The sequence below is a fragment of the Echiichthys vipera genome, assembly GCF_963691815.1.
Source record: "Echiichthys vipera genome assembly, chromosome: 19".
NCBI classification, from domain to species: domain Eukaryota; kingdom Metazoa; phylum Chordata; class Actinopteri; order Perciformes; family Trachinidae; genus Echiichthys; species Echiichthys vipera.
The window spans coordinates 11,466,831-11,481,587 of record NC_139844.1 but is presented as its reverse complement, the minus strand read 5'-3'; the positions used below and the strand labels follow the sequence as shown (position 1 = coordinate 11,481,587).

The 14,757-nt window shown below is 40.8% G+C and overlaps 1 protein-coding gene across 1 annotated transcript; it reads right to left on the bottom strand.

Moving 5' to 3' along the window:
• Nucleotides 1–7,158: 7,158 nt before the first annotated feature.
• On the bottom strand, nucleotides 7,159–14,469 carry prep (prolyl endopeptidase; the record flags this gene model as incomplete). Its single annotated transcript, XM_083933473.1, has 14 exons — nucleotides 7,159–8,087; nucleotides 8,994–9,150; nucleotides 9,274–9,405; nucleotides 9,497–9,728; nucleotides 10,276–10,379; nucleotides 10,633–10,830; nucleotides 10,983–11,174; nucleotides 11,479–11,584; nucleotides 11,681–11,802; nucleotides 12,120–12,329; nucleotides 12,604–12,734; nucleotides 12,832–12,965; nucleotides 13,925–13,999; nucleotides 14,332–14,469. The coding sequence occupies 14 exons, from the start codon at nucleotides 14,467–14,469 to the stop codon at nucleotides 7,793–7,795; spliced, it is 2,226 nt and encodes a 741-aa protein (XP_083789599.1). The 3' UTR covers nucleotides 7,159–7,792.
• Between the last annotated feature and the right edge of the window lie 288 nt (nucleotides 14,470–14,757).

Here is a 14,757-nt window from a genome sequence, read left to right as displayed (position 1 = left end):
TTTTTTGTGTGGAGAAGAGCACATACACCGAAAGCAGCAACTTTCCTAATGAAGTCATGCAGATTTTTTTTGTTCCTCTAAAGAACACTAAATGAAAGTCTTACTTTAGCCACTTTTCATTTGCCCTTATGCTGCTGTTAAAACAGGTTTGAGCTTCAGATACCACTCAGATACAGATCCTTTTTTGCATACTTCTATAAAATAACAAACATGAACAATAAACGTTTCTTATGAAGTTCTACAAACCAATTTGCCTATTTCCAGTTAAGATCCAGTTATGACATCAGTATTTTGATCAAACTTTTACTACTAACTTTGATAATAATGGCATGTGATGTGAAGGTAGGCTATTTTGGCAAAGTTAACAATAAGACTTTGCTCTCTTGTTAGGTGTAAAAAATTGCATGTGTGATAAACATGTTATCAAATTAAGATACATCGCTTTTTGTAACTACACCAAGACTTGTGCAAACTCTTTCGAGGTTACATGAATCTCTGTTAGCACTGTGTGACATTTAGATCTAGAAGACAGTGAGTAAGTATTCTTTGATCAGGTCTATTCAAAACATTTGAGCATTATTATAAAGTAAAACATATCAGACTTTTCAGGAGCATATGTGTGGTCATATCCCTGTCACAATCAGATGAAGTTATGGTATTTTATCTTTAAGACTTTATAAGGAAGAATAACATGGTTCTTCTTTAATAATGTTATTGATTTAGAAGTCTTTTTTTTCTGTATTTTAACTTTACATATGATCGATTTCCAAACTATCCATAATCCACTCTTAAGACTCCGAGAGCCAGTAAGAATATGACTGCAAACTGAAATCAGTCTGAGATTGAAGCAGTTATGTTATTTGGACCAAAACAGTTAATTATGAGCATTTAACCTCATGAGCAGGAGCAGATTCCTGAGCTGTTTGAATCGCAACTTTCTGAGCAGACTTTGGACTCCATCACCCCAGCTAACCCCACCCAACCCCCACTCCTCACCCTGAAGGCTCCCAGAGGAAATTTGCCTTTACCCTGCTGCTGTCAATGCAGTTCAAAGGGTTCATTGAGTTCGTCTCTCCCTTTTCTCCTTTCTTTTTGAGTGAGGGGGTTATTTTTTTGTCGTTTACTTCATGCATTCCAGCCACCAATCCTTCACTTTTTTATATATATATCCTTTGCAGGGAAGTGTAAACAGTGTTGGTAGAGCAGGTCGTCTCCTCTCAGTTATTTCCCCCAGAAATGGAGTGCATGAACAAGTGAAAGGTTTTACATGAAAAAGGTGATTATTCTCTTAATTATTTTATTCATTTGAAATTCTAAACACATGCTAATTTGACTTCTTTTAGTTTGAAATCACATTATTAGAGAGTTCAGCCTCTATCTCTGTAAAAGGCGACAAAACAATAGTTTTTGCATTTAAATTGCGTTCTTCATTAGACATGTCTATAGATTTCGTTAAGGAGTATTTTGAATAAACGAAAAAAATGGCCAAGTCTCACAAAAGCGCACGTGTGCCATGTGCTCCATACTTTACCCCAAAAGTAAAACCAAAAACCTGTGGGACGTTTTCTCCATGTTCTCGCTTCATTTACCAAAAGTAGCATTAAATAATTTATTTAAAACCAGATTAAATATTTGTGTTGGCGTAGTACATGTTCTTATACGCAGACTTTAAACCCGACGCATTTTCGAGAGCATGTACACTATTTTGACCACGTCCTGTACCCAGCACAGTGAGTTCCCATTCAGTTTAAGGCTGACAACAGCGAGAGAGAGAAAATAAACTCTTGTAATACACTCAAATCACGTGGTTTTAAGTATTTTTTCAATGCGAGAAAGTGTCCTCCAACGGGAGTAAACAGGGTGAAATGTGTGAATGAATGGAATATCAGTGACGTCAGAGAGAGAGGGGGAGGTTTGGAGAAGAAGCGCCTCTGCAGCCGGTGCGCCAAAAACTGCGCACAATGGGACGAAATATCCGCTTACATTCTTCCAATTCACCATTTTATTTTTCGGTTTTTATTTTTTTTCCTCCCTGGATTCAGCGGGTCAGTACTGTATTTGCTTCAGCTTCTTCTTCTTCTTCTTCTTCAGTTAACCTTTTAAAGTTGCCCATTTGTTGATCACCTACATAAAGCCTGGGAATAGTCTTCTAACCTAATGATCGATACATTTCCTTAACGAAAGATCATGATAATATCACTTTATATATATATTTTATTTATTTTTGAATGAGTTTTAGGTGGCAGTGATCGATAGCATTGGTTTTACTGTTCGCTTTCACTCTCTTCTTTTTATTATTTCATTAGAAGGACTTTATAGTCTGGATTTATATACCACGCATTCCCAGATCACGGGCTTCAGCGTGGGTATGTGCGCGCATCTTTCACTTCATAACTTTATTGAATGGGCTCGATAAAGGAGCCGATCCATCACTTTGTCATGTTGTTTAAAGCCGGTCATTTCAGGTCAGTGAAAAGCAGGTTCTGCAGCTTCAGGGGTGAGCTCAGAGCTGCAGCAGACTTCCACATGCATCGGTTTTTCGGGACATTTAAGTTGAAGAAAATAAACGTCTTCCTGTAGAGTTTTGAAAAAGGGACTCACCTGTAGGACAGGGAGAAGACATCATCCTTTTCCCCCTCCGTGAACGAATGAGAGGACACGGGCTGAGCAGACGTGTGTCCCGGTGTCCCTTTGATGGAGCCAATGTGGAGGAAACCACAGAGGTCCAGCCTGCTGGACTTCTTGAAGTCTACCGACGGTCTAGTTTGAGTCGCATGTTTGAGCTGACTTTAACCCGGCGTGTGAAGCCAAGTGACCGGCTGGAATCAAAGCCATTTTCCATGGATGAATATTTTATAGTGACACTGTAACATAAGCTGCAGCAGCGTGTGGGGGGAGCAGGCAGATTTGTTGTTTTTAAATGTGTCACCGACAGATTGCTGCTGTGGTACACATCTGGAGGAGCAACTCCAAAACAATCCACACATGAGGGACACGGTGAGGGACATGTTTCACCCTCAGCTCCCAGTTTTTTTTTACCGAGCTCAGACGCTTCTCAGCGTTTTAAAATACCTCCTAAAGATGAACCAGAGGGAACGTTTAGCTGCAAAAGAAGTTTCTCTCCCAATAGTCAAGATAATGATAGGTCATCGGTGAATCTAAACCCACTCTTCCGCATGTCTTAGAGCTTTTTCATGGCTCTTCAAACAATGTGGCATTCTTGGCCTCCCCCATCATCCCCCCCCCCCTATTCACCCCCACCTCTTTCACTCTTGTTGATGAAGATCCATACTTCACATCCCCCACCCAGCTTGTTTACAACATTCAACCACCAGTCTAATTATATATATATATATATATACATACACACACAATTTCCTTCAAAGCATGCTCACATAAGTACCTGGTTAAACAGAAAACAATCATACAGGTCTCAGTCATGTAATACTCAGTAACAGGAATGCAATACTAGAAATGAGCAAACCTTCCCTATTGATCTGACATCTGCTCTCGTGTCCTCACTAAGCTGCAGGTAAACAGGCCCCAGACCAGTGACTCGGAGTTTGATAAGACTGAAAGACTGATATGATTAGCGCCACCCACCGGCTCGCTGAAGACAATCACCTGCACGATTCTGGATCCCACACTGTAGACAGACAGGCAGACAGACAGACAGACAGATACACCTAAACTTGGGGGGGAGAGGCGTATATATATCTTTAATTAACGTCTAAATTATTTAATTTAAACGAGAAAAAAAAAATGATTTAAACCACTAACAAAACTACCCGTCCCTAACTGTCAATCACTTAGAAGAGAAATCAGAGTTTAACAACAGAAAACAGAAAAGTTACAGTCGAACTTAAATGCAGCATTAATATTGAAATGGGGCGGGGAGTTATTTCATTACTGCTCATCCGCCGAGTAATATAGTTCCCCGGCGGTGGCTGAGCGGCGATTTCCGGTTGGCGTATTAATATTTCAGTAGGGTCAGCTGTGTGCTCATTGGGTGTTTTAGAACGTCTTCAAAATGTGGCAGCCAATCAGAAATTAGGACCCGTTCCAGCAGCTTCACGAGACCTTTTTGAGAGCATAAATTGACAAGAATGATATGGCACCCTTATCAAACGTGTCAAAGGTTATATTTTTGGATCTATGATGTTAAAGAATATAATAGAATAACGAAGTCTGTAAAATACACCACGAGCTTTGGCCCCCACACTGTGGAATAAGCTTTGATTTGTGAGGGTTTCACCATGCTGTATGGAGAGTGGGTGTCTCAGGACTGCCATGCGCCCTCTGCTGGATCACTATTCTCTCGTGCACGCGCACTTAAAGCCTACATACATATATGCATTGCTTATGTTTAGGTTATTGGATGAGTTAAAGAAAGGGAGATTGGGCTTTTGTTGATTATCCTCTGTATTCTTATTGCAATGTATGCTAAGTGTTTGTCACCTCTTGTTATCAAATCCTATCAACAGAAGTTTCCATTGCAAGTGTGTATTGGCAGGGAAATTATTGTCAGTTATAAGTCAAATCCCATGTGCAAAAAAGTGTTTCAAAATACTGCAAATAATTGGTCAGTCACGGGCTATGACGTGACAAGTTGGAAATGTATTTGGTCTGTTTTTAAATGAGCGTGTTCTGGTTTTGTTTGTTGTTTTTTATTGCAAATATTATTTAGGCCACATAGCTTTTATTCCATTCATTCACTCTGTGAATTTGTTCAGTGAGTCCCAAAGAGTGATGCGGAATATGTGGATCAATGTGGAGCTGAGAAGTGAAAGAAGATCATTTAGTTTTAAGGTATAAAATAAAGTAATAAAACAAAACGTTTAAAAATAAAAATAAAAACCTGCAAGTGGTGTCATTCGCTTGTTTCTGGCTTCAGCTGTCAGGATTGTCTGTTTTAGTTCAAACTGTTTCTTATAGAGAAGCTAAGGAAACATTTAGATTTACTTTTGGGAAAAATACTTTATTTCTTTCACTGCAAAGTTTGTTTTTTACAAAAAGATTGACTTTAATTGAAGCATCTTAACATTTGCATCAAATTCTTAAAATTCCAATCTCAAAACTTTCATTAAAAATTAACATTTCAGTTTGGATCTTTACACTTTCATCCAGATGGGTGTTTTGGGGGAAACATAATATAAAAAGCACTTAAAGCTTCCTAATTTTCAGTGCCTTGATTTAAAAAAAGAAGGAAAAAAACATTAATGAGCATTTCACTTCTCATAGACTGAATGGAGAATTAAGCTTTTCTATAAAACTTAAAGCATGTGTGTGAAAATTGCGCGTACATTTAACACAATGCAAAAGATTTATATTCAATTGAGGAAGTTATGTATTTGTGTGTTAATATTAGAAATGGAAGGATCTTTTGCTCGGACAGTTTTATCTTCCTAAATTCTCTTTTCAAGGTTCATGTTGTCCACAGCCTGCAGCCTGTGAGAGGCTTTTCTGGCTGACCTGAAGTGATTGAAATGCACTGTGAGAAATTGTCTTAATGAAAGGAAAGAAATTGTGGAAATGGAGCTGTTGAGTTCATTAAAATGCCAAGTTAAAACAATGTTTTCTAATTACTTTCAGCTGTGTAAGTCATTAACGGTTTAACTACATTGCAATGTTAAATTTGTGTTATAAATCAAACAGGAAGTTGTGCACTTTAAAATGAAAAAATAAAAAATATTAAATACATGAAAAAGAGTCTGTGCAAAGTCTTTTTCTTCTATGTTTTGGTTGTATTTCATACCCATTGTGAAATAAGTTTGAAAGAGAAAAAGTCAAGTTGAGGACTTGTAATTAGTAAAGTCTCTCAATATTAATGTCACTATAAAACCTCCTCCATAAACAAGTAAGTGGGACATCAGAGAGGTTCTTAAACATGAAACATGTATGTTGAGTAATCCACATGGGCCCCCTCTGTCAGACCACCCTCATTTTCTGCTCCTGCTGCACGTGTTGGTCCTTCTCAGAGTGACTGCCCCCTGGTGGAAGACCCGACACTGACAGCTTCACTCCCCGGTCCTTTCTGTAAACCGAACTTGTTGCAAATTAAAATGCTTTGGATAAATAAAAAGTGTTTAGGAAAAAAAACAGCACTTGAGTGTCTTTATTATAGAACTCAATGAATAAATGTAGTTATCAGCATCCCCTGTTTTACAGTCAAATCCACCTTCACCAGGTCAATAATGTGCAGTTCTACAGCAAATCTACCTACATGTCTATTTTCATTGAGCCCATCCCAATCTCCACCCTAAGGCCTCAAGCTCTGAACCCTCAGAGACTTTGCTGAAGTCACTGTGAAAGTGGTTGAGCATGAGGCTGAAAGGGCTCCAAATAGTAAAAAATAGGAATAGAACAGCACTTTGTGGGATATGATTGCATTCTTCTGATTTCTTGTGTTTTTTTATCCTTATTTCAATGTTTTTGTGTACATTTGAAGTGCCTGTTCTCTTTGTTTGCCTTTTTTATTTAATGCTTCTGGTTTCTCCCAGTAACCCCATGTTTTAATTCCATGTCAGTATGAATTGAGGCCAATTCCTTCAGGCAAAGTCTGCAGAAATACAGACTTAGAGAAAGTGTTGAGGGAGCCATCATGCACTTAACAGTGTGACAGCCCTAAGCGTCCACGGATCTACCAGGAACGTGCCTTAAAGTCTATAAGTGTGGAGATTGGGACTGGGCCATAGTCTCTCTTCCTCCACAGTGACTGATCTCTAATTTTGTAATTAAACTCTTTAAAAGTAAACTTTTTGACAGAAAAAAAAGCAATTGGCATATCAGTTTAAAAAGTAGTTTATTGTAGATGTGGCATTGTGTTTTGTTGCCTTTAAAAGGCAAACAATCAGCACATGTCAAGAGGTAGAACTCAGTCTGAAAGAAACGTGGGGACTGACATTTGAACACACTCTCTCTCTCACACACACACACACACACACACACACACACACACACACACACACACACACACACACACACACACACACACACACACACACACACACACACACACACACACACACACACACACACACACACACACACACACACACACACACACACACACACACACACACACACACACACACACACACACACACACACACACACACACACACACACACACACACACACACACACACACACACACACACACACACACACACACACACACACACACACACACACACACACATAATGCAGTTTCTTTTTTCTTTTGCAAGTTTCTCATCCAAAGTAATATTTTCAACTTGCGGTGTCCTCATCTGCACTTGTACATGCTTGAGTTATTCAATGTCCCACAGCCTCCATTCTGAGCACAACTGTAAAATAAATAATATGCATCATGTTGAAGCACCCAGAGGACGCAGAAATGACCTTCAAACAACTTTTGCCAGTTTGACCTCATGACTGTAACTGCCGATTGGCTGATAATCGGAAATCTGACGGCACCCACCTTCCCTTTACACACCCATAATAACTGATAATGTAGTCGTTCTTTGTTTCATTGGGACTACAAACATGACATACAGGATAGGGGACATTAGCTGAGAGTGCTGCATGTCGGCTTTCAGTTGTGTGCAAGTGCAGCTGGGGCGGATCTCAAACTGGGTGGGGGGGGGGGGGGGGGGGTAAACACAAAGAAAAGACAAAAACAAAAAGTGTTGTAATGGTTGCTGGGTAAACATGTGTTAAAAGGTCCAGTACAGTGTTGGTGTAACGTTAGAAAGTGTGAACTGTATTCCAAAGATGATTTGAGTCGAGGGAGAAAACACTTTGTAGCAGGTTATTTGACCCAGGAGATGTCCAGACAGCGAGCGATGAAGGCGTAGGTGTCAGCCACCTCCTGGATGACTTTGCTGGTGGGCTTGCCGGCGCCGTGGCCCGACTTTGTGTCCACAAGGATGAACAGAGGGTTTGTCTGCTCGGAGCTACGGCCTACAATGTGCTGCAGGGTGGCGATGTATTTGAGAGAGTGGAGAGGCACCACCCGGTCATCGTGATCCCCTGTCAGGAGGAGTACTGCAGGGTACTGAACCCCGTTGCCTTCCGGGACACGGATGTTATGGAGCGGGGAGTATCTGGCAAAGGGGAGCAGTGGTAAGGTACGGAGTATAGATATTAGCACAAGTGTAGGGTAATATAAACAACCTGTACGTTGGTAAGGCCCGCAAATATCTTAATTATTGATTCATCTGCAGTTTATATTCTCAATTCATTGATTAATAATTTAGTCTGTAAAATGTCAGAAAAATTCAAAACCCAAATTTTACCAACAAATATGGCAGACTAACAACAGCCAATTGTCACATTTGAGATGCAGAAAGCATAGGTTGCAATTCATTTGACAGTTGACAACTAATCGACTGGTAACCAAGAAGTGTGGTTCAAAGAAAGAATATTTTGCCAGTGTGGGTAACTTTGGTTATTGTTATTAAGTTCTTCCTGGGCTTTTTCTTGACTCACAGTGTCACAGTGCAGTCATTGCTCTAAATGAGGTCATTAAATCCAAACTGTTGCAATTAGATATGCAAGTCAGCATCTCCTTGAGTATTTTATAGCACGGGTGGAGCAAAGACCACCTCCACTTAAATCATAAAAAACAATCAATACACTTTCATGAATAAAACATTAACCCTCAAGAGGAAAAAAATCAGAGGTGCCATTTCACATTGCCAATACTAATGAGTGTTTAGGTCGTATAATAAAAACATAGATCATAAGATGCGTCAGGATCTGTGAGGTTTATCACTGCTGGTAATCAATATAGCAGGAAAACACTGTGTGGAGCATGTTGGGGCGACTTTAAAGCAAATAAGGGTCCTGATAACATTTGCAATCAGCATTCAACTCATAAAACTAATTTTAAATAACATCGAGTGTCAATGCAGCCACACACAATTCAAGAGGAAATGCTTGCCACAGTAAGGCAATGACTCAACATACTGTACATTTTCACATTACAAATATATATTCTGAGCACTTACTTGATGAGCCATTCAAACTGCTCTTTGTCTTCAGAACAGCCAAAGTCTGTGGTCCAGGCGTGGCCTATGGTGAACTTGTGGAATTTCAGCATGTCCATGACGCCGACCTGAGCGACAGCACAGCCGAACAGCTCGGGTCGCTGGTTCACGCAGGCCGCTGATAGGAAACACAGTCAGACACACCAGGGACGGATGACTATGCAGGTGAAACTGACTCCATTTTAAAAATGACTTATACTCTATATAGTCTGTGTGGTTCCTCAGCCAGCAGAATACATACCTACAAGCAAGCCACCGTTGGAGCCTCCATTTATCGTGAGCTTGGAAGGAGAGGTGTACCCCTCCTTGATGAGATATTCAGCTGCGCACTGGAAGTCTGTGAAGCAGTTCTGCTTGTTGGCCAACATGCCAGCTAAAGGGAAAAATACAAAGGTATGGAAATGAGGAGTTTGAGCTGGTATATATAAACGAAAAGAAAACAAGATGAGAACAATTCCTCTTGCCTTTGTGCCAGGTCTCCCCGTACTCTCCTCCACCTCGAATGTTGGCAACAGCCAGGACTCCCCCCAGATGTCTGACAAAGATGAGTCGGGACACGCTGTAGCTTGGAGTGATGGAGATGTTGAAACCACCATAGCCGTACAGAAAACCGGGATGGGAGCCATCCAGTTTAATGCCCTTCTTGTGAACAATAAACATGGGGATTTGAGTGCCATCCTTGGAGGGATAGAAGATCTGGCAAAGACATGGAGAATGACACACCATCAGAGACACAGACATGACTGTAGTTTGTCCAGTTCATAATGAGGGTTTAGCAATGAAGCTATTCTTGAATCTTCATCTGTATTGGAGTCTGAGTCAGATGGAAGGAGAAGACAAAGAGACTTGCATACAAGTCTGTCCTCGGTGCCTTGCTTATAATTATAATAATACACCAATAAATCTGAGTCGGACACACTAAACCTCAATAAACTCAACTGCCTTTACTTTGAAAATAAAATTCATTCAAAATCATTCAGTCACACATCAAACAGGCTGAAAAATCTGTTCTGGTCCAGCAAACACTTCAGCTGATTTTTCCATTAACTTAATTTATAGCCGTTATACATTGGGTCAGTACTTTAAGAAGTGACGCATTCTTGCATTTAAGTACAAATAGACATGTTTGGGAGAAGACTTTCACACAGCTACACAGAGTTCTCTGGTTATCGGGAAACAAAAATAAAAAAGGAGGAGGATTTCTTACAATGGAACAGTGTATACAAACAAAATTTGTGGATACCTGGGTGGTCTGGTAGTCCGAGGGGCTGAAGCCTTTGACAGTGACCTCTCTGAAGATGTGGGGCTGCAGCGGCTCTTTTGTCAGGTCGCAGTGGTAAATGATGGCTGGATGTAGAGCAGAACAACTGTTATCTCATTTAAACTATAATGAATATACTAAATGCGACCCACAATATCACCAAATATATTAAGCACTGAGTTGTGTCTGACTTCACAGTCATGTTATAAAGCATTGTTAGCAGTTGTTTCTTCAGCCTTCATTTCTACAGCAACAAATGTCATAAAGTGACATAGCATTCACAACTACTACACAAACCACACAGTTAATAGCATAAATAAATATTCGGCGTTCTCATACCTGGGGAAAGGAAGGAGGTGAAATAGTAGAAGATCTCAGAGTCCCTCTTTCGTCCTGTGAAACCCACCACGGAGCCGACGTCGAGAGGGAAGGTTCTCAGCTCCTCCCCCGAGCTCAGACGGTACATTTTCAACACATTCTTCACGTCGTGGAGGAAACACACAAACAGGTAACTGGAGTACGTGCAGGTGGCGAACACTGCAGGGGACACGTGAAGAAAAAAATAATTTAAAAAAATACAGCGGATAGGAAGATGAAATTTGTATTTTCTGGTAATATCAAAAATACATTTGAAAACCGATTCCTTATGTATTAATAGTACAGGTCACGTGAATGTTGTAGCAGCTCACCAATAACATCCTTGTCATGTTGAGGGATGAGCTCGTTCCAGTTGCTCTGAGCTGGAGAGGCAAAGTCGATGTTGATGAGGCGGTAACGCGGGGCGTCCAGGTTGGTCTTGAATGTGAACACTGTGCCCTCATTGGTCACGTACTCGTACTCAGCGTCAAAGTTGTCGATTAGCTTCACCCATGGCAAAAGTCCTAAACAGGAGGAGTAGTTTAGTCCAATTATAAGAGCACTAAACATGCAGAGGAAGTGCTTCTTGGATCTAAACGCAATGTGACACACATTTGTTTGTGGACAGAAGCTGAATCTATATTTGCTGTTCAGTCATCTCAGTTTTAATTCCGGAATAAAAAATATATCCAATAAAAATCCATAAATCTTATAAAAGTATATCAGGTAATGGTAAATACCAACTGAAAATGCTTGATAAGAAAAAAAAACACATGCATTATAGCAGGCACACAGATCAAGAATGTAAAGCAACCAAGTGTAACATACCTGTAATACCCTCAGGCGTGGTCTGAAGATCACAATACCACAATCTGTTGACCGGATCACAACCTTCTCTGATAGACAGCAGAACATAGCGCCCATCGTCTGATACCTGCAATACACATGCAATCCCTAAGCTCAACCTACATATCAATTAACACATGCTCTCTTCTTAAGTCATTTATAATAAAACAACACTCAGGTATACCTCAGCTCCACCCATCCATTTGGGGTGGTCGGGGAATTCGGCGCACAACACGTCCTCAGACTGAGGAGTGCCCAAAACATGGAAGTATAGCTTCTGGTGCAGGTTGGTGGAGGTTTCGGTGCCTAGGAGAGAAAACGTTTTACTTTTATCATCGCCCTCTAGTGGTGGCAAAAAACTGAATTTGGTCTGTGCGTTGCAGAAACAACATGGATGCATCAAAGTTGTAGGAGCAGAGGAAGCAACAAATCCATCAAACGAAAACAAGAAGCGCATAAAAGCAAAATAATCTACAAGAGGATCCATTTATAAGTCTCAGTTTTTTTGTTTAAAGTGTTGAACTTTACCAATTAGCTAATAGATGTTTCATCCTGAGAGGTATTTTTTGCAGCTACAGTTAAGTTTAGTATTTTGGATAAGCCTAACACTGTCTTGACCTCACCGTCACTCTTGCCCTCCTGTTTAGGGTAGGAGTTGTAGAAAAGTCCCTTCCCATCGTGAGTCCATGACATGCAGCTAAACTTGACTCGTTCCAGGCGGTCCTCAAGAGGCTTGGCGCCTTCAACCTGCAAGAAGTGGATCTCTACCCAGTCTGAACCACTGGCACTCGTGCCATACGCCAGGTGCTCCCCGTCCTCAGAGAATGCGTAGCCTTTAAAGTAATCAGAGAAACAGAACATTAACAAACACCTCCGGGAAAGTTAACATTCTTTATTCAGCTGCCGATGTGGATGCTATAAATAGCAGGTTATTTCTGGACCTGAAGACATCACAAAATATAAAATTCAGTCCTTATTACCATATCAAAAAACTATTCCTGCAATCTGTTCCAGTACATTCAGCAAAGGCAGTGCAATGAAATGCATACTGTAAAATATAATGTCATACAATTACTATTCAAAGAGAAAAGAGTTCTTTGTTGATACCTCGCAGGGCAACGGTTCCATCATCAGAAAATGTGTTTGGATCCAAGAAGACCTTGGGCTCAGCATCCAGGCTCTCCTGTAGGTACATCACACTCTGGTTTTGGAGGCCTGTGTTGTAGAAGTGGAAGTACCTGAAAAAAAGGGGAGGAATTATTAGAGGATCTTCACACATGTGTGCTCCACAGGTATGTTAATGAATTGCTAAAACATGACTGTGTTGTGGCTCACCTGTTCCCCCTCTTGAAGGGACAGCTGTACTTTGGGTAGTCATAGAGCTCAGTCATGCGCTCCTTGAACAGGTCCCGCACCTCACAGCGCTCTAAGAATGGCAATGTCAGTTGGTTCTGAGCAGTGACAAAGGCCTGGAGGAAGAAGACCCCACACACACACACACAGAGTATTTTTTAACACATCAATGTATTATAATCTCTGCAGCCAGTTCCAAGAAGCAGATGTACTGATTTATCTGAATAGCTTTTCTGAGAAAAACCAGAGAAGGTGTTTTTACATCATAACGGGGGTTCCAGGTTTTACTCAGGAGAGTTATCCAGATCACCAGATCAGTAAAAAGGCTTCTCGGGACAGACCCCTGGTGAGATCAACAAAACTGTGCGTGGGTGGTTTTGAGTGCCTCTATAAGTTATGGCATACAGAGATGCCGCATGTCAGCAGGCAAGGCAGGCAACTGCTCGGGGCCTCCAAAGGGCTGACAAACTACAGCAGTGACAATGCGTAAAGTTTGCAATGACAGTAGGCACCCAGTAGGCGACCTGACCTCCCTAAGGGGGCCACACTTTTTCCTGTTCTTCATATTAAAGCTTAATTCCCATGTAAAATCATCGCAGGGACTGATAATTAGTGTTAGCCACGTCCGGTTGTTAGTAACCCTACTGAATTTCTCCATTAATCATTCATACAGGGAAAAGAATTGTCTCAGGGTTTTATTTGATGACCGAATTTGCCGAAAAAGAACCTGGGATGATTTTACACCTGAATTACGCTTTAATATAGGTTTGCACTTTTGAAATACATTTTTTTTTTTTTTAACATTTCACAGCTTTTCTTTGGTGTCAGATTATTTATGAAATCATGGTGATGAACGCTGGTTCTAGGGGCCCCCTGCAAAATCGTGCCCAGGGCCCCAACAGCACTACCACAATATGTTGTGAAATGGCAAGAGTGACTTGTGTCACTAAGCAGTTATAAAACACGAGATTAACTAAATGTCACTGCAGAAATAATAACAGAAAAGCATGTGTCCTCAGTCTACAACACATTGACATTCCAGCCAAATATGGATACAAACAGTAATTGGGCTTACCTGTGTCTTTTCACTGTCCGGGTCCTCGAGCCAGCTGTATGGATCTGGTACTTTGGAACCATGGTAACCATCCACCTGACAGGTAGGTGACAGCGGTTTAAATCTTAGCTAGCTAGGTGTGGCAAAATCATGACAGACTTGTGCTACCAAGCTGGCACGTCCAGGCGGATAAGCAACATGGGCCAAACAGCGAAGGAAATGTTAGCTACTAATAAAAGCTTAATATGAAAACTGTATTTAGTTACGGCTAACTGGGGACGACTATACATTTGTAAACAAAGTCAGATGTCAGGCTAAGCTAACTAGCATGCTAACAAAGCAGACGCTCACTTGAATGAATGAAAAAGCATGATGATTAAGCATCCCGGCTTATTAGCACGCTAGGCTAGTTAGCAACATTTACTCACCACTGCATCGTCGCGGTAAGCCTGCGGATACTGAAAGGACATTTTGGAGGTCAGTTTTCGGGAATTGCGATACAAAAAAGGCTGCCTCAGAGACTGAAATAGTGTTTTTGAAATGACCCTCTGGATCCCGTAAAACATAAGCTACAGGCGCTGGAGCTTTTGTCAGAAAAGAGATCCTGCTCGTAAGCAGCCAACAAGCACCGTGAAGAGCAAACCGCTGGTTGCTGTGGGAGCAGCCCAAGTGTGGTTGCGCCCTCTACTGACACAAAACAAGATGGCTGACTTTTTTATTTTTATTCTTTATTTCGAACACATTTCTAAAAGATTCAATGAAAAGCAAGTGTGACACAACATTAAAAACAAAATACAAAAAGACAAAAAACTCTTTAAGTGTCATGAATAATATCTATAGATAAATGAATCCGT